Genomic DNA, 17,464 nt, shown 5'->3' on the forward strand with positions numbered 1-17,464 from the left:
TTGGCCCCAGCAGCGAGATCCGTGCCTCCACCTCCTCTCCGGTGGGAAGCGATGCTGCTCACCGCCGTGGGGGGTAACAAGCTGCATTCACCATGCCAGGTTTGCCACCCGTCCAGCCCTGTCTGTCCTCCCAAAGCCACCCTGGGGTGCCAAGGCGAGGAGAAGGGATCCCACCAGCCCTGCCCAGCCCCATCCTCTGCCTTGGAGGGCACCACGGCTCCCTGCGCCGAAGCCGTGTGTCCGTAGGGCAAAACACTGTGGGAACAGGCTAATAAACAGTGAATCGAGTGACCTCAGCCCTGCCTGTGCAGGCAGCCAGCAGCGGGCTTTGACCTTCTCAGTACCCAGGGTACACTCTGCCTCTTTCATCATTATCGATGCATTTGCTCCCAGGAGCTGCGCTTGGAAAACAGGATATGAGCGTGCGAGACGGCCGCTCGCCCTCCCAAATACGCAGGAGCTCAGAGCCCGCTGGGACGCTCCTGTCCCCGCTGCTGCGGGGAGCACGGCTTGCCCCGAACCGGGGTGGCAGTGCCAGGGCTCACGTGCCAGCTCGTGGGGCTCGTGTGCCGGCTCATGGGGCTCGTGCACCGGCTCGTGGGGCTCGTGTGCCGTCTCGTGGGGCTCGTGTGCTGGCTTGTGGGGCTCGTGTGCCGGCTCGTGGGGCTCGTGTGCCGGCTTGTGGGGCTCATGTGCCGGCTCGTGGGGCTTGTGTGCTGGCTCGTGGGGCTCGTGTGCCGGCTCGTGGGGCTCGTGTGCCGGCTCGTGGGGCTCACGTGCTGTCTCGTGGGGCTTGTGTACTGGCTCGTGGGGCTCATGTGCCAGCTCGTGGGGCTCATGTGCCGGCTCGTGGGGCTCGTGCACCGGCTCGTGGGGCTCATGGGGCTCGTGTGCCAGCTTGTGGGGCTCGTGTGCCGGCTCGTGGGGCTCGTGTGCCAGCTCATGGGGCTCACGTGCCGGCTCGTGGGGCACCGGCTCGTGGGGCTCGTTGGGCTCGTGTGCCAGCTTGTGGGGCTCATGTGCCAGCTCCTGGGGCTCACGTGCCGGCTCGTGGGGCTCGTGTGCCGGCTCGTGGGGCTCGTGTGCCAGCTCATGGGGCTCGTGTGCCGGCTCGTGGGGCTCACGTGCCGGCTCATGGGGCTCGTGTGCCGGCTGGTGGGGCTCACGTGCCGGCTCGTGGGGCTCATGTGCCGTCTCGTGGGGCTCGTGTGCCGGCTCGTGGGGCTTATGTGCTGGCTCGTGGGGCTCGTGTGCCGGCTCGTGGGGCTCGTGTGCCGGCTCGTGGGGCTCACGTGCCGTCTCGTGGGGCTTGTGTACTGGCTCGTGGGGCTCATGTGCCAGCTCGTGGGGCTTGTGTGCTGGCTCGTGGGGCTCGTGCACCGGCTCGTGGGGCTCATGGGGCTCGTGTGCCAGCTTGTGGGGCTCATGTGCCGGCTCGTGGGGCTCGTGTGCCAGGTCCTGGGGCTCACGTGCCGGCTCGTGGGGCACCGGCTCGTGGGGCTCGTGGGGCTCGTGTGCCAGCTTGTGGGGCTCATGTGCCAGCTCCTGGGGCTCACGTGCCGGCTCGTGGGGCTCGTGTGCCAGCTCGTGGGGCTCGTGTGCCGGCTCATGGGGCTCGTGTGCCGGCTCGTGGGGCTCGTGTGCCGGCTCGTGGGGCTCACGTGCCGGCTCATGGGGCTCGTGTGCCGGCTCATGGGGCTCGTGTGCTAGTCGGGGGACCAGGTTTACTCCCCATGCTCTGCCGTGTGCTGCCGGGGAGGCTGCGCTAGGGAAGCAGCCAGGTCAAAGGAGCTACGAGACGTGCGATGGGTTATAAGCTGCCCCAGATGCAAAGCACAAACCTCGCTTAAACCCCCGTAAAGGTGATATATATGCTGCCCTGCAAAGGGAAATGTGTTGGGTACAGGTGGGGTACTGAGCATGTCTTGACTAATCCAAACTCTAAAACCAGCAGCTTGCATGAGAGTCAGTGAAACGGCACATTTTTATTACTTTTTATTGTTCTGCACAGAGAGTTTTCCCCTTCCTGCTGCTGCCTGTGCCTGAGCCCTGGCTGACACGATGCTACGGCTCCCAGAGCTGCCTGCGCTTGCATTTACCCGGGGAGGGGAGTTTATATAGAGCCGAGAGTTTATGTACAGCTTCCTCCGGCCTTCCTGGGACAGGCAGTACCCAGCGGGTTAAAGCTTCATCACAGCGTGTTTATGTGCTGACAAGGAAACATGATGACAGATAATCCCAAACAACTTCAAAGCAAGATTTGTGAATCCGATATGGAAACTATTCCTAAAGTCTCAGTGCGGAGAGCCCCAGACTAATTACCACTGCGGACATTAAAGGCAGAGCAGGACCCGTTGCCAAAAGCCCAGCGCCTGGTCTGGCCCTGTGCCCTCCCCGCCGAACCCCGGGCTCCCTCTCTGCGCCGCAGCGGGCGGCCAAGGGGATTTGGGGTAAAACGATGCTCTCGAGCAGCTCTTGCTTGGCAGAGGGTAGAGCATCACACAGTCCTCACCGACCTCCTGCGCTGTCCCCAGGTGTCCCCGTCCCCGGGGCTGGCCCAGGACAGCCCCATCTTGCCCCTCAGCTACGCCAGCCCACCCAGCAAGAGGGGATTAATGCTGAACCGGGATGCAGCCCCCTCCATCTGGGAGGCATTTAGGGATTAGGGAGGGATGAATAAATGAGGCTGAGGAGGTGGTGGGACGCTGGTGGCAGCCAGCACTACGGCAGGCAGCCTTGCAGCAGCTGGTGGCTTGCTCCAGTGCAGGTAGTGATGTGGTGCGTGGCTTTGCGTTGGGGATGGCTCCGAGCCCGCGTTGGTTCGCTGCAGAGGGGATGTCTCATCAGCCCCACGTAGCATTGCAGGGTGGTGCGGGGCTGTGGGGTCTCTGGGCAGGGCTTGCTCAGAGGCCCTGTGCAGATGGGGATGCCGTGGGGTCCTGGGCTGGCAGGATTCACGTGATGTGGATTGGCAGCTCTCAGCAGTGATAGTCCTGCCTGCAGAGCCTGAGCCTGCTGCCTGGTACCTGCCTGGGTGCTTCCCCAGAGGGTCTGCATAAGTAAATCACATTTTGAAGCTCTTGAGGGTTTTAGCGGCTGCTCAGGTTGCCCTGGCTAGGCTGGGGCATAGAGTATGTGTGGTTTCCTGGAAAACCTTTTTGGAAGCGTGGTGGGGGAGTGAGTGCTGATGAGGCTGTAGGGGTGCAGTGCCCATGACAGAGGTGCTGGGGCTCGCAGCTCTCCCAGGGCTGTGGTGCTGAACCTCTCCGCCTGCACTTGACCTTTGCTCTGGGCTGGGGACTTGCGCCAGCATGGCGCTGGCTCTGAGTTCCGTGGATGGGCAATGCTTTGCAACATCAGCCTGGCTCAGGAGGGGCTCTGGCACAGTCTTTTACTGGCGCAAAGCTGAACTGCATCTGTCTGGGTGCAGCAGTGCCTCTCCCCTGCTCCGCTCCCTGCACCCCTGCTCCAGGGAAGGGCTGGGGGTGGACAGGCAAAAATCCTCAAACGCTCCGTCGGCAGCTTCAGTGCAATCACTCGCTGCACCAGCTTTGCTTTCTGCCCCTCTGCTGCCATGGGGAAGCTGAGGAAGGCTGAACCAAAGAGAAGAGCAGTGGGGCCCCGGGCAGAGGGGGCTGCCGGCATCCCTGCCGTCGGTGTGCCGGCAGCGGCAATGCCAGCGAGCAGCAATGCCGCTGTGACTCCTGCTGTGTGCTGTTTTCTATCACTTGTTCTGTAATGGCGAGTATGCAAACAGCGTGCCAGGGGAGAGACAGAGCAAGAGTTCCCAGCTATAAAAAGCTTTTGTTTTATCCTAGCGTGGCATCAGTCCTGCTCAGCCTTGGCAGCGTCTGAATGTGCTGCCTTTAATGATGCTGGGAGGCAAAACTGGCGCTCGCCTGCTGCTGCCCGGTCTCTCCTCTCCTCCCATCGAGCCTGAGCCCCTCCTCGGTGCCTGCCTGCCCTCTCTGGGCCCAGCCAGCTTCGGTGAGCTCACAGATGCAATTATGAAATGAACGTGAGGTGATAGAAGATTAAAACCGTGCTTAATACCTGAGGTGGCAGGTCATGGGAGCTTGGGCAGGGATCTGATAGCTGGTGCCCTTCTCCCTGCCAGCTGCCTGTGCACAGGCTCGTGTACCACTCGCCCAGGCTGGATTCATCTCTTGGGTGGATGGAAATGATCCGTCCTCCCTCGGCCGGCCTCATCCCAGTGCATATCCACACAGGCACGCTGCGGTACCCCTGCTTTGGACAAGGTCGGGCTCTCTGGTTTGCAGGTGACAGGGTCAGCTCCACCACGTCTCTGGCTCGCGTTGCAGCCCCAAGGCAGGCTGCGGTGCTGACACTGCGACCGACGCCGGCTCGTCGCCCCTCGGGGTGCAGCGCCCTTCCCCTAAGCGGGCTGGAGCCAGAGCCCATGTCTGCCAAGCTCCTGCAGCCGTCACAAGCTCCCCTCTATCTGCTAAATGCCAGGCGCTGATTTATCTGCTTTACATGTCTGGGATCATGCCTCACCCACACCCTCGGTGAGCGGGATTAGTAGAACCAGAGCCGTATGTGTGAACCTGAAACACTTAATTAGGATGTTGTGTGCATGCAGCCTGGTTGGGTGGATAAGGCTGTGGGACAGGGATTAAACAGTGCAGGGACTTTACATCCACTTCGGCAGGAGTGCCAGCATGCAAAAACTTTGTTTAAGATGAGGGAGGGTGATTTACACCTGACACGGGCTCAGGATGTCAGGGCTGGCCAAAGCAGGGTCCCCTGGCCCTGCATGGGGGGCTACCCTGGTGCACCAGCTGGAGGAAGGTGGGCTTGTGCCCATCTGGCTCTGCAGGATCCCGGGTTGTTTCCCTGGGAATCTACAAAAGGGCATTTGAGCTCCTTGTAGGAGAAGCGCCGGCACGGAGGAAGCCCCCGCTCTGTCCTCCCCTGCTCTAAGGGATGGCTCCTGCTCGCTGCCAGCGGGCCTGGGGGAGGCCGATGTTGCAGGCTGGTGGGCAGCCCCGTGCCCTCAGCACCACCGTCGCAGGAGTCCAGGACCTTGCAGGCATCTTGCTCCGGTGCTAGGGTCCGTTTGCAGGTGGAATTGCCCCAGTGAGGCACCCTCCAAGAGCTGCTAAACACCAACACCCTCTGCAAGGGGCTCCATAGCTGCTCCTTGAGCCGTCTCAGCCCCTAACGCCGTGACCAGGCAGACCCCGTGCACCCCCAGATGCTGTTTGAGACCTCCGTGACCAGGCAGACCCTGTGCCCCCTCGGATGTGTCTGGGACCAGCGCAGGCATCTGTTTCCTCTCTCCAAACACATCCATGGGCACCAGAAGCTGCATGAGTAAGGAGAGCCACGCTGCTCATTCCCTGCATCCCAGCTCTCCCCAAGCAGGGATCTTCCCTAATCCATCCTGTCTCTCTCTCTATGTATAAAGAAGTATTTTTAAATATCCATTGTTTATTCTGTAGCAACAGCCAAAGGAGCTGCTCTGATCCATGGCATAAACATATTTTCCCAGAGTTTTCTAAACAGCCACTTGACCCGCTGGCCAGCACCTCCCTGTAGGGTCTCTCCGGGACCGGCTCTGCCTCCCTCTGCCCGTGGCCACAGCGGCTGCCCAGGTAGGGAGCCAGGCCAGCATTTGTGGCCCGTGGCAGGGACGAGCAAGGGGAGAGGATGCTTTCCCTGGTGCTCAGCCCTGGGCTGGAGGGTGCAGCTGGGGTCTCCAGCACCGCGGGGGCTCGGGTTGAGGCTCTAGAGCAGCGGGGATGCGGGTCAGGGCTGTGCGAGACCCAGCATCGCTGTGCTTCAGCTTTTCCAGCTGTAGAACTGGGACAAAGATACTGAGCCACGTTACTTCCCCTGCCTTGATGAAATGCCCGGGACTCTCCCTTCCTCTCCCCAATCAAGCCAGCTCCCTGGGAAGGGACGGCGCCCAGCAATCCTGTCTGGGAGTGGGAGGAAAAATCTCATTTAGGTGCTGGAGAGAAGACATCAGAGGTGGTGTTTTGGGTGTCTGCTTCAGCACCTTGAGAAAGCCTGGCTGTTTGTCCCACCTTGGGCAGCGGCGTCTGTCTGTTACTCACTTTGAACGTGGTGGGAGCACTCCTCCCAGGGCAAGGTGCTGTGGAGATGGTCTGAACATGCCGTGAAGGACCATCTGCGGGAGAATACACTGTCAAACACCCGGGGCCCAGTCCTGTAGCCCTTTCGGTGCCCAGGCTGGGCGCACACTGGGCGGCCAGGGCTGCTGGGGAAGCGGAGGTGAGGATGAGGAGCAGTGGCAGGGATGGGGAGTGGAGGTGAGGATGGGGAGCAGAGGCGAGGATGGGGAGCAGAGGCAAGGATAGGGAGTGGAGGCGAGGATAGGGAGCAGAGGCAGGGATGGGGAGCAGAGGCGAGGATGGGGAGCAGAGGCGAGGATGGGGAGTGGAGGCAAGGATAGGGAGTGGAGGTGAGGATAGGGAGCAGAGGCAGGGATGGGGAGCAGAGGCGAGGATGGGGAGCAGAGGCGAGGATGGGGAGTGGAGGTGAGGATAGGGAGCAGAGGCAGGGATGGGGAGCGGAGGCGAGAATAGGGAGTGGAGGCGAGGATGGGGAGCGGAGGCAGGGGTGGGGAGCGGAGGCAGGGGTGGGGAGTGGAGGCAGGGGTGGGGAGTGGAGGCGAGAATGGGGAGCAGAGGCGAGGATGGTGAGTGGAGGCAAGGATGGGGAGTGGTGGCAAGGATGGGGAGCAGAGACAAGGATGGGAAGCGGAAGCGAGGATGAGGAATGGAGGTGAGGATGGGAAGTGAAGGCAAGGATGGGGAGCGGAGCAAGGATGGGAAGTGGAAGCAAGGATGGGGAATGGAGGCGAGGATGGGAAGTGGAGGTGAGGATGGGAAGCAGAGACGGGTGGGGAGCGGAGGCAGGGGTGGGGAGTGGTGGCAAGGATGGGAAGCGGAAGCGAGGATGGGGAATAGAGGCGAGGATGGGAAGTGGAGGCAGGGGTGGGGAGCGGAGGCGAGGATGAGAAGCCACCAGCCCCTGGTCACCCAGCGGGGTGGTGGCAGAGCCGAGAACAGAGCTGGGCATCCTGCCCCGTGCCCAGCCTCTGCCGGCTCCATGGAGCCAAGCCCTTGTTATCCACGGACATTCCCACGGATGCTCTTGCTTTATTTTTCAGACACAAAATCCAACTGCGGCTCCGCGTGCTGATGCGCGCTGGAGTTGCGTGTGCAGCCACGTTGAAAAGATGATGACTTTTCCTGCACGCATCTCGTTTGTGCCATGCACCGTTCCAGCGGAGGGACAAATCGCCCTGTAAACAGCAAGTCCAGGGCTCGGTCCCAAGCCAGCGATTAATGCCAGAGCTGGGAGCTAAAAGGGGTTGCATCAAGCCCTTGTCTGACTGCTTTGGAAAACCAAAACAGTCTTGTAAAGATCAAGCTTGTAAAAATGGGGCTCTGTTTTGCTAGCTCATGAATGGGAAGAAATGCCAACTGGATAATTTTTTACACATATTTTTTTCCTCTTTGTCAACATTCCCCCATTTGGCTGAAACTTCAAAATGCCATATTTGGAGAGCGCCTGTCTTAGAAGTTCCAGTATTTGTATAAATAGCTGATAGTGAAAAAAATTACCCACGCTGGAGTCTGCCCAGGGGCCTTCAGGAGGAGCGGAGCTGGGGGCAGCGATGGGGCCGGGGCTGCTGGGGCTCTGGAGCAGCCCGGTGCCCTCCAGCCTGAGGTGGCTTCCGCTGCCGCATGCGAGTGGAGAAGGAGGTGTGGGTGGGGGTCTCCGAAACACCAGCACCCACCCCGAAGCAGGAGGGGGAGCAGCAAAGGTCTGCCCACTCTCCTCCATCGTTGGGAAGGGGATTTGGGCAGTAAACGTGGCAGTGAAATAGTGCCTGTGAGACGCCCTGGATGTCTTCTTTTGGAGTGGGGCCGTCATCTTGCCATCCCCCTGCTGATGTCGGGGGGGCAGGGGTGTCATTGTCCCCCCCAGGGACAGCCGGTCCTGCCCAGGGTGGGCCTGAGTGCGGTGAGGGGCGTACGGAGGTGGACACGTGGTGAGGGGCGTGTGGCAAATTCCTGGGGCGCGCGGTGAGGGGGTTAGAGCACAGGGTGCAGGGCGAGATGCTGAGGAGAAGGCCTGGAGCACACGGTAAGGGGTGCTCAGAGGGAATGAGGGGTGCAGGGTGATGGGTGCAGGGTGAGGGGTGCTCAGAGGGAATGAGGGGTGCAGGGTGAGGGGTGCAGGGCGAGGGGTGCTCAGAGGGAATGAGGGATGCAGGGTGAGGGGTGCAGGGTGAGGGGTGCTCAGAGGGAATGAGGGGTGCAGGGTGAGGGGTGCAGGGCGAGGGGTGCTCAGAGGGAATGAGGGGTGCAGGGTGAGGGATGCAGGGTGAGGGGTGCAGGGTGAGGGGTGCTCAGAGGGAATGAGGGGTGCAGGGTGAGGGGTGCAGGGCGAGGGGTGCTCAGAGGGAATGAGGGGTGCAGGGTGAGGGGTGCAGGGCGAGGGGTGCTCAGAGGGAAGGAGGGGTGCAGGGTGAGGGGTGCAGGGCGAGGGGTGCTCAGAGGGAAGGAGGGGTGCAGGGTGAGGGGTGCAGGGCGAGGGGTGCTCAGAGGGAATGAGGGGTGCAGGGTGAGGGGTGCAGGGCGAGGGGTGCTCAGAGGGAATGAGGGGTGCAGGGCAAGGGGTGCAGGGCGAGGGGTGCTCAGAGGGAATGAGGGGTGCAGGGTGAGGGGTGCAGGGCGAGGGGTGCAGGGTGAGGGGTGCTCAGAGGGAAGGAGGGGTGCAGGGCGAGGGGTGCAGGGCGAGGGGTGCTCAGAGGGAATGAGGGGTGCAGGGTGAGGGGTGCAGGGCAAGGGGTGCTCAGAGGGAATGAGGGGTGCAGGGTGAGGGGTGCAGGGCGAGGGGTGCTCAGAGGGAATGAGGGGTGCAGGGTGAGGGGTGCAGGGCGAGGGGTGCTCAGAGGGAATGAGGGGTGCAGGGTGAGGGGTGCAGGGCAAGGGGTGCTCAGAGGGAATGAGGGGTGCAGGGCGAGGGGTGCAGGGCGAGGGGTGCTCAGAGGGAATGAGGGGTGCAGGGTGAGGGGTGCAGGGCGAGGGGTGCAGGGTGAGGGGTGCTCAGAGGGAATGAGGGGTGCAGGGCGAGGGGTGCAGGGCGAGGGGTGCTCAGAGGGAATGAGGGGTGCAGGGTGAGGGGTGCAGGGCGAGGGGTGCTCAGAGGGAATGAGGGGTGCAGGGTGAGGGGTGCAGGGTGAGGGGTGCTCAGAGGGAAGGAGGGGTGCAGGGTGAGGGGTGCAGGGCGAGGGGTGCTCAGAGGGAATGAGGGGTGCAGGGTGAGGGATGCAGGGTGAGGGGTGCAGGGTGAGGGGTGCTCAGAGGGAAGGAGGGGTGCAGGGTGAGGGGTGCAGGGCGAGGGGTGCTCAGAGGGAATGAGGGGTGCAGGGTGAGGGGTGCAGGGCGAGGGGTGCTCAGAGGGAATGAGGGGTGCAGGGTGAGGGGTGCAGGGCGAGGGGTGCTCAGAGGGAATGAGGGGTGCAGGGCGAGGGGTGCAGGGCGAGGGGTGCTCAGAGGGAATGAGGGGTGCAGGGCGAGGGGTGCTCAGAGGGAATGAGGGGTGCAGGGCGAGGGGTGCAGGGCGAGGGGTGCTCAGAGGGAATGAGGGGTGCAGGGTGAGGGGTGCAGGGCGAGGGGTGCAGGGTGAGGGGTGCTCAGAGGGAATGAGGGGTGCAGGGCGAGGGGTGCAGGGCGAGGGGTGCTCAGAGGGAATGAGGGGTGCAGGGTGAGGGGTGCAGGGCGAGGGGTGCTCAGAGGGAATGAGGGGTGCAGGTCGAGGGGTGCAGGGCGAGGGGTGCTCAGAGGGAATGAGGGGTGCAGGGCGAGGGGTGCAGGGCGAGGGGTGCTCAGAGGGAATGAGGGGTGCAGGGTGAGGGGTGCAGGGCGAGGGGTGCTCAGAGGGAATGAGGGGTGCAGGGCGAGGGGTGCAGGGCGAGGGGTGCTCAGAGAAGGACCAGGGCAGGTGGCCAGGGGCTGGTGTGTGCATGGCGTGGCGCGGGGTGGATGGAGAACAACAAGGACGGATGGTGTGGGACCGGGACGCATGGTGAGGGGCACATGGAGAGGGGCTGGAGCACGGTCATGGACACATGGGCAGAGGCTGGAGCACAGTGATGTGTGCTCGGAGAGGGGCTGGAGTGCATGGCAAGGGGCACAGGGAGAGGGGCCGGAGCACAGTGAGGGGCACACAGAGACGGTCTGGAGCACGGTGAGGGGTGCATGGGCAGAGGCCAGGGCATGGCGAGGGGCACACAGAGAGGGGCTGGAGTGCACGGTGATGGATGCACGGGCAGAAGCTGGAGCGCGGTGATGGGTGCACGGAGAGGGGCTGGGGCAAGGTGAGGGGCGCATGGAGGCGGGCTGGAACACACGGTGAGGGGCACACGGACAAAGGCTGGAGCATGGTGAAGGGCACAGGGAGAGGGTCCGGAGCACAACGAGGGGCGCATTGAGAGGGGCTGGAGTACATGGTGAGGGGCACACAGAGAAGGGCCGGAGCACGGCGAGGGGTGCATGGGCAGAGGCTGGAGCACGGTGATGGGGGCACGGGCAGAGGCTGGAGCGCACGGTGAGGGGCACAGGGAGCGGGTCTAGAGCACGGCAAGGGGTGCACGGACAGAGGCTGGAGCACGGCGAGGGGCACAGGGAGAGGGTCCGGAGCCTGGTGAGGGGCGCATTGAGAGGGGCTGGAGCACACGGTGAGGAGCACACGCAGAAGGGCCAGAGCACACGGTGAGGGGCACACGGACAGAGGCTGGAGCGCATGGCGAGGGGCACAGGGAGAGGGTCTGGAGCACGGTGAGGGTCACAGGGACAGGGTCCAGAGCACGGCGAGTGGCACAGGGAGAGGGTCCAGAGCACGGCGAGGGGTGCATTGAGAGGGGCTGGAGCACATGGTGAGGGGCACATGGATGGAGGCTGGAGCGCATGGCGAGGGGCACAGGGAGAGGGTCCGGAGCACGGTGAGGGGCACAGGGAGAGGGTCCGGACACGGTGAGGGACACAGGGAGAGGGTCTGGAGCACGGCGAGGGGCACGGGGAGAGGGTCCGGAGCACGGCGAGGGGCACGGGGAGAGGGTCCGGAGCACGGTGAGGGTCACAGCGAGAGGGTCCGGAGCACAGCGAGGGGCGCACGGCGGGGCCCGGGGCGCACGGCGGGGATGCCGGGGGCAGCGGGGCGGGCCGGGGGGGGCCCGGCCGCGGGGGAGGCGGTGCCGCAGCCCGCTCTTCTTTCATTGATCTCCGGAGCGGGGCAGCCCGGGGCCGCCCCGCGCCTTTAAAGGCTCCTCCTCCCCGCGGAGGGCAGCCCGGCCCCGCCGCAGCCCCGCCGGTCCGCCCCGACGGCTGCTGCGGGCTCGGGGTGCTCGGGGAGGGAGCGGGGGGTGCGCACGTCGGGGGCGCGGGCCCGTGCCCCCCAGCCATGGCCGCCCTGCCCGTGGGCAACGGCAGCGCCTGGGGGGCCGCGGCACCGGGCAGCGGCAGCAACTGCAGCGGGGCCGGCAGCCTGAGCCGGCAGTGGGCCGTGGGGGCTGCCCTGAGCCTCACCGTGCTGGTCATCGTGGCCGGCAACCTGCTGGTGATCGTGGCCATCGCCAAGACGCCGCGGCTGCAGACCATGACCAACGTCTTCGTCACCTCGCTGGCTTGCGCTGACCTCATCATGGGCTTGCTGGTGGTGCCGCCGGGGGCCACCATCCTGCTGAGCGGCCACTGGCCCTACGGGACGACGGTGTGCGAGCTGTGGACCTCGCTGGACGTGCTGTGCGTCACGGCCAGCATCGAGACGCTGTGCGCCATCGCCGTGGACCGCTACCTCGCCATCACGTCGCCGCTGCAGTACGAGGCGCTGGTGACCAAGGGCAGGGCGCGGGCCGTGGTGTGCCTGGTGTGGGCCATCTCTGCCTTCATCTCCTTCCTGCCCATCATGAACCACTGGTGGCGGGACAGGGCGGACGAGCAGGCGGTGCGCTGCTACGACGACCCGCGCTGCTGCGACTTTGTCACCAACATGACCTATGCCATCATCTCCTCCACCATCTCCTTCTACGTCCCCCTGCTCGTCATGATCTTCGTCTACGTCCGTGTCTTTGCCGTGGCCACGCGGCACGTCCAGCTCATCGGCAAGGACAAGGTGAGGTTCCTGCAGGAGCCCCCCAGCCCTAGCTCCAGGAGCAGCCGGCGCAGACGGCCCTCCCGACTGCTGGCCATCAAGGAGCACAAGGCGCTCAAGACCCTGGGCATCATCATGGGCACCTTCACGCTCTGCTGGCTGCCCTTCTTCGTGGCCAACATCATCAAGGTCTTCTGCCGGCCACTGGTGTCAGATCAGCTCTTCCTCTTCCTCAACTGGCTGGGCTACGTCAACTCAGCCTTCAACCCCATCATTTACTGCCGCAGCCCCGACTTCAGGAGCGCCTTCCGCAAGCTGCTGTGCTGCCCGCGCCGCGCCGACCGCCGGCTCCATGCTGTCTCGCGGGACCTGCAGCGCTGCCCCTGTGCCTTCAGCCCCCGGGGGGGGCCCTCGGAGGACAGCAAGGCGGCGGGCCCCGGGCAGCCCGGGGAGGACGGCGAGGCTCGGGGAAGCGGCAGCAGCAGCCGCTGCAGCAGCCGGACAGAGGAGACCAACCTGTCCCAGGGCAGCGGCCACCGGCAGCGGCCCCTGAGCGAGTCCCGGCTGCAGGGCACCCAGACCACGCTGTGCTCACAGCTTGACGAGTAGGTACCCGCAGGTGCTTGCTTGGGGGGCCCCAGGGGACCAGCCCTTTGGGGTGCGACCAGGGGGGCTGTCGATGGTGGGGCCATGGTCTGACAGTGCAGCGTGGAGCTGGGAGGGCAGGCAGACCCCGGAGCCGGGGGGCAGGCAGAACGCAGAGCCAGAGGGCAGGCAGACCCCAGAGCCGGAGGGCAGGCAGACCCCAGAGCTGGAGGGCAGGCAGAATGCGGAGCCGGAGGGCAGGCAGACCCCAGAGCCGGGGGGCAGGCAGACCCCAGAGCTGGAGGGCAGGCAGAATGCGGAGCCGGAGGGCAGGCAGACCCCGGAGCCGGGGGGCAGGCAGACCCCGGAGCCGGGGGGCAGGCAGACCCCGGAGCCGGGGGGCAGGCAGACCCCAGAGCCGGAGGGCAGGCAGACCCCAGAGCCGGAGGGCAGGCAGACCCCAGAGCCGGAGGGCAGGCAGACCCCAGAGCTGGAGGGCAGGCAGACCCTGGAGCTGGGGGGCAGGCAGCGCCCGGAGCCACGGGGCAGGCAGACCCTGGAGCCGGGGGGCAGGCAGACCCCGGAGCTGGGGGGCAGGCAGCGCCCAGGGTGCATGGGAGAGGCACTGGGGTGTGGGGCTGGGAACCGCTGCCCTCTGCCTTTAGGTTCCCCTAAAACCCCGGCCCCTCCAGGGGGCTGCAAAAGTGGGGTCCCAGCTCAGTCCCACCTTGTCCCTTCCTGGGGAACACCCCAGCCCGCCAGGATGGGGTCTGCTGTTCCTGGGTAAAGAAAACGCTGGTGGTGAATAGGGAAGCAAATCAGCCAAACACAAACATGTCCCAAAGCCGGGGATTCCCCCCCTTCTCCCTCCGCTCCCACTTTCTGCAGTTAAAGAAGGAAAATGTGGGGACCCTCTCCGCGGTGAGGCAGCCGGGGGGCTGCTGTCGCCAGCCTGGGCTCTGCGGGTCGCTTTGCCCTCTGACAGACCATCATTCTGGGAAGGGAATTTATTTCATTGCTCTGTGTCCCTCGCTGCTGTCAGCTCTGCGGACGGAGATGGGCTCCCCGGAGCCGGCAGCCCCGTGCCAGGGCAGCGGGCTGGCAGGGACGCCTGTGCCGCGGCTCTGCCCTGCCCGCCCGCTGCCTGCGCCCTTACGTGGATTTACACCTCCTTCTGCAAATTACAGGGCGGGTTTTTCCCCCCCTGAGTTTTTTATTAGTATGAAAAAATTTGAATTATTCCGATTACTGTAGATTTTAACCAGCTTTCTCTGGTCCAAAACCGCTCCTGACACCCGAAGGCAGGAGAGGATCCTGCCAGCACGCGCAGGCAGAGCTGCTGTCGGCAAAGATGTGCAGAAAGAGGTGCCAGAAAGTGTTTCCTGAAGTCTTGTGTTTTGAGGAAGCATTCACCCATCCTAGGAACACGGGACGGTAAATCGTGGGAAAGGTCTGGGCTCTTCACGCACTGTGCTCTCTGTTTAAGGTTTGCCGGCAGAGAGACGCCAGCGGGTCCTTCCATCTGACTGGGAGCAGCCGAGAGCCGGGAAGAGAGTGAGTGCGCTTCCCCCTCGCCGGCGCTGCGGCGGGGTCGGGGCGATCGTCCCTCGCAGCGTCTCCTCTGCCCGCGTTGGCCGCTGCCTTCCCTGGGGGAGCGCAGCCTTTGGCCAGCCTGCAGGCAGCTGCCTGCTTTCGGGCACGTGAGCCTGGCATCAGCCCGGCCGGCCGCTGCGGCCGCCTCTGCTGCATTGGCTGATGGGTTGCCGGAGCTCCAGACCGCACGCACGGGTGCTTTTTGCCCAGCTCCGGTCCTGGCCCCCGCTCCGTGCACACCGCTCCCCTTTCCCCCGGCGCAGTTGCTTTGGGTTGCTGGCGCTACTCAGGGTTGAGCCCGGTGGGCGATGCTGCGTCACATCCCACCCTCTTCTTGCAGGGCCAGGCATTGCGAAGGGGACGGAGCAGCGGTGCTGGGGGCGACGGCGCTGGAAGGACCCTCCAGTGCAGGCACCGACCCGGAGAGGAGAGGGGCTCTCCCTCGGGAGCGCTCGCGGTCACAGCAGGGCACGAGGAGCCAGCTCCTCCATGCCGTTGGTGCTGGAGAGCTGGAGCCAGCTGGGAAAAAGCTCCTGAGCTGCTCACCAAGAGGCAGCGCAGCCTCGGGGACGTGCCCGTGCTCCCCGTGCAGATGGGGGACGAGCTCCCGCCCCGGGACGCACGGCTGGCGTTGGGATGCGGTGGCCAGCGGCTCTGCTCTCCCAAAGGACCCTGTCATCCTGGGCTCAGCCAGGTTTCGGACAGCCTGTCAGGAAGGGGAGAAGAGAGCAGGCATGAGCCCTTTCCAGGATCTCCACTCCATCCCTGCCCCAGCCGCTGCATTCCTGGGGCTGGGTGTGATCCCGGGAGCCGCAGCAATATCTTTAGCAAAGGAAAAGCACAGGGGAGCGAGGGGAGCTCCGAGCAGGGCGGGCTGGGCAAAAAAATGTGAATTATGCTCTTGTCAAATCTCCTCTTGTTTCTCCGTCTCCGCTGGGGGCAGATGTCCGTGTTCCCGTGCTGTTCAGGGATGGGGGGGTTGTTTAGGTGAAGCTGGAGGAGCAGCAGTGGGGCCAGGCCGGGAGAGCGTTGTAGGAGGGCGGTTTTCATCCTGAGGCCCCTGCACGCCAGCCTGGCTACGTGGGGCGGTGGGCTGAGGGCGGGGAGGTGACTCGCTCGAGCCGTAAATCCAATTTGTGCTGCCAGCACGGCGGGAAGCGGCGACAGGGCCAGTCCAGCTCCTCTGCGCACGCTGCGGCGCGAGCGGGATGCGAGTACAGACGGGCGCTCACGGCCGTGCCCGCGCCACGCTGCCGCACGGCAGCTTTTGGGGATGATGTTGGTTGTAAATATGTCGTGCTGACTGTAAAGTTTTTGTCCTGTTTTGTCTCCCCCCACCCTCTGTGTGAAATAAACCTTCGACACTCTGCGATGCCTTCGAATCTGTGCTGAGCTGAGGGATGTTTCTTCCACGTGCCCTTCCCGAGGGGCTGCCCGAGGCTCGGGGGTGCGTCCCCCTCCCGGGGCGGTGGCCGGCAGGGACCGGCTGAGCGGGCAGGCAGGGAACAAAAAAAGGGAACTTTGTGCCCCCCCAGGGTTTGCCAGCCTGGGAATGCACCAGAAAGTAGGCATCCATCCCACCAAAAATCAGGAAGTTTTTTACCAGTGTGAATATTTGCTTGGGAGAGCCCTGTGCCGGGATGATGCCCGGAGCACCGGGGTACCCCACACACCTGCAGCCCCCCGAGCTGCCCCGGCCACCCCGTCCCTCCCGGGGAGCCCGTGCAGAGGTGCCCAGTGCCACCTCCTGGTGCTGGGGAAGTCCCAGCTCCCACACGGAGCCTGCGGAGTCCGGCTGCAGCCCCAGGGACCGAGGTGCCGGGGGTCTCCCCTGCCAGGATCCTGCCTTGGCCCATTTTGCTTTTAATACCTAGCAAGGATGAAAGCACTAAATAAAGAGAAAAACGCAGCTGTTGGTGACTGTTTCCATTTTAGAGCTTCAGACGTTGGTTTGGTGGCTCTGATGGCTCTTGGGGGGCTGGTCTCTGATCCCTGCAGCTGACCCCAAGCACAAGCAGGTCCTGTGTGTCCCCCAGCCCCCCATGGCCTCATCGTCCCTGGGGTACCCTCCGTGACCCGCTGAGGGGACACAGCCCAGCATCAGCCCGGGAGCTGCTCTTTGGCCCCCCCAAGAGCCACTGTGTTAACAAATAACTTCCCAAACCGCAGGCAAGCCCCGGGCAGGGGGTGAAGGGGGGCTGTCCCAGGGAATGGGGGGCTCTAGGGCTCTGCATGTCCCACTCACAGGGCTGGCATCCTTGTCTCCAGTCAAGCCAAAGTCTGCTCAGGTGAAGCTGCTTCTGCCTCCAGGTTTAATTATGTGCGGTGATGGGGGTGGGGGGGGGTGCATTGGTGCCACCTGTCCTCCTGAAGCACCTGCGCCGTGTTCCCAAACTGCACCTCCCTCGGGGTCCCCCTTTTCTTTATTAGCAGCAGGCGCCATGCATTGGTGTTCTTTCCTCTTTGGGTGCTGCTTCTCCCTGGCTGGGTATGGGCTGCTGGGGGGGGATGGATGGACACACACATGTCCTGTGGTCCCCTGGGGCTGCTGCTGCGTGTGAGGCAGCTCGCTCTGACACCCTGGTTCCCATGCTGGGTTGTGCTGCTGGATTAAGCATCAATGCTGGCAAAGTGTTTGATGCTTGTGTGGCATTTAGAGGCTTCCAAGTGCTCTCTCGGCACTAAGTGCTTCCCTGAGGCTTCAGCTGCTCTGGTTAGCCAAAACTGCTCTGTGCTGGGAGGGAGCATGGAGTGTCCTGTGCTACGTTTGCGTACGGTGCTCCCCTGCTGCAGGGAGGCTGCTTGCCCTCTTAAAGCTGGTTTTGTCTGTAAATGCATTTAACTGGCTTTTCCTTTCCCCAGGGGATGCATAAGTGGCGAGGTGGTTTTATTCCTCACTCAGCGATGCTCTCCTGCCCAGGGGAGGCTGGTCCAGCTGCTGTCTGGGTGTGAGCTGCCCGCAGGCTGCTGTCCCAGTTCTGGGCTTTTGGGACTGGAGAGTTTGCTCTCAGTGCTCCTAAGTCGCGTTTCTTCTGCATGTTTCTGCTGCAGAGCAGCCCCACACTGTTTTCTCTGGTGCTTGTTCCGCAGGAGCTGGTTCCTACTGCCAGCGTTGAACCCGCTGCGGAGG

At 64.0% G+C, this 17,464-nt stretch overlaps 1 protein-coding gene across 1 annotated transcript; it reads left to right on the forward strand.

Annotated features, from left to right (window-relative positions):
- The first annotated feature begins 11,466 nt into the window (after window positions 1–11,466).
- Window positions 11,467–14,267, forward strand: ADRB3 (adrenoceptor beta 3). Its single transcript, XM_075724109.1, has 2 exons — window positions 11,467–12,761; window positions 14,228–14,267. Exons 1-2 carry the CDS (start codon window positions 11,467–11,469, stop codon window positions 14,265–14,267), a joined length of 1,335 nt encoding a protein of 444 aa, XP_075580224.1.
- Window positions 14,268–17,464: the final 3,197 nt, after the last annotated feature.

Source organism: Pelecanus crispus, chromosome 21 (genome assembly GCF_030463565.1).
Source record: "Pelecanus crispus isolate bPelCri1 chromosome 21, bPelCri1.pri, whole genome shotgun sequence".
In the NCBI taxonomy this organism is placed as follows: Eukaryota; Metazoa; Chordata; class Aves; order Pelecaniformes; family Pelecanidae; genus Pelecanus; species Pelecanus crispus.

Bases quoted from the DNA above. Each gene is read 5' to 3' on its own strand.
- ADRB3 (XM_075724109.1), top strand. From the start codon at position 11,467: ATGGCCGCCCTGCCCGTGGGCAACGGCAGCGCCTGGGGGGCCGCGGCA. The intron at 12,762-14,227 runs GTAGGTACCCGC...TCTCTGTTTAAG, and splicing joins CTGTGCTCACAGCTTGACGA to GTTTGCCGGCAGAGAGACGC.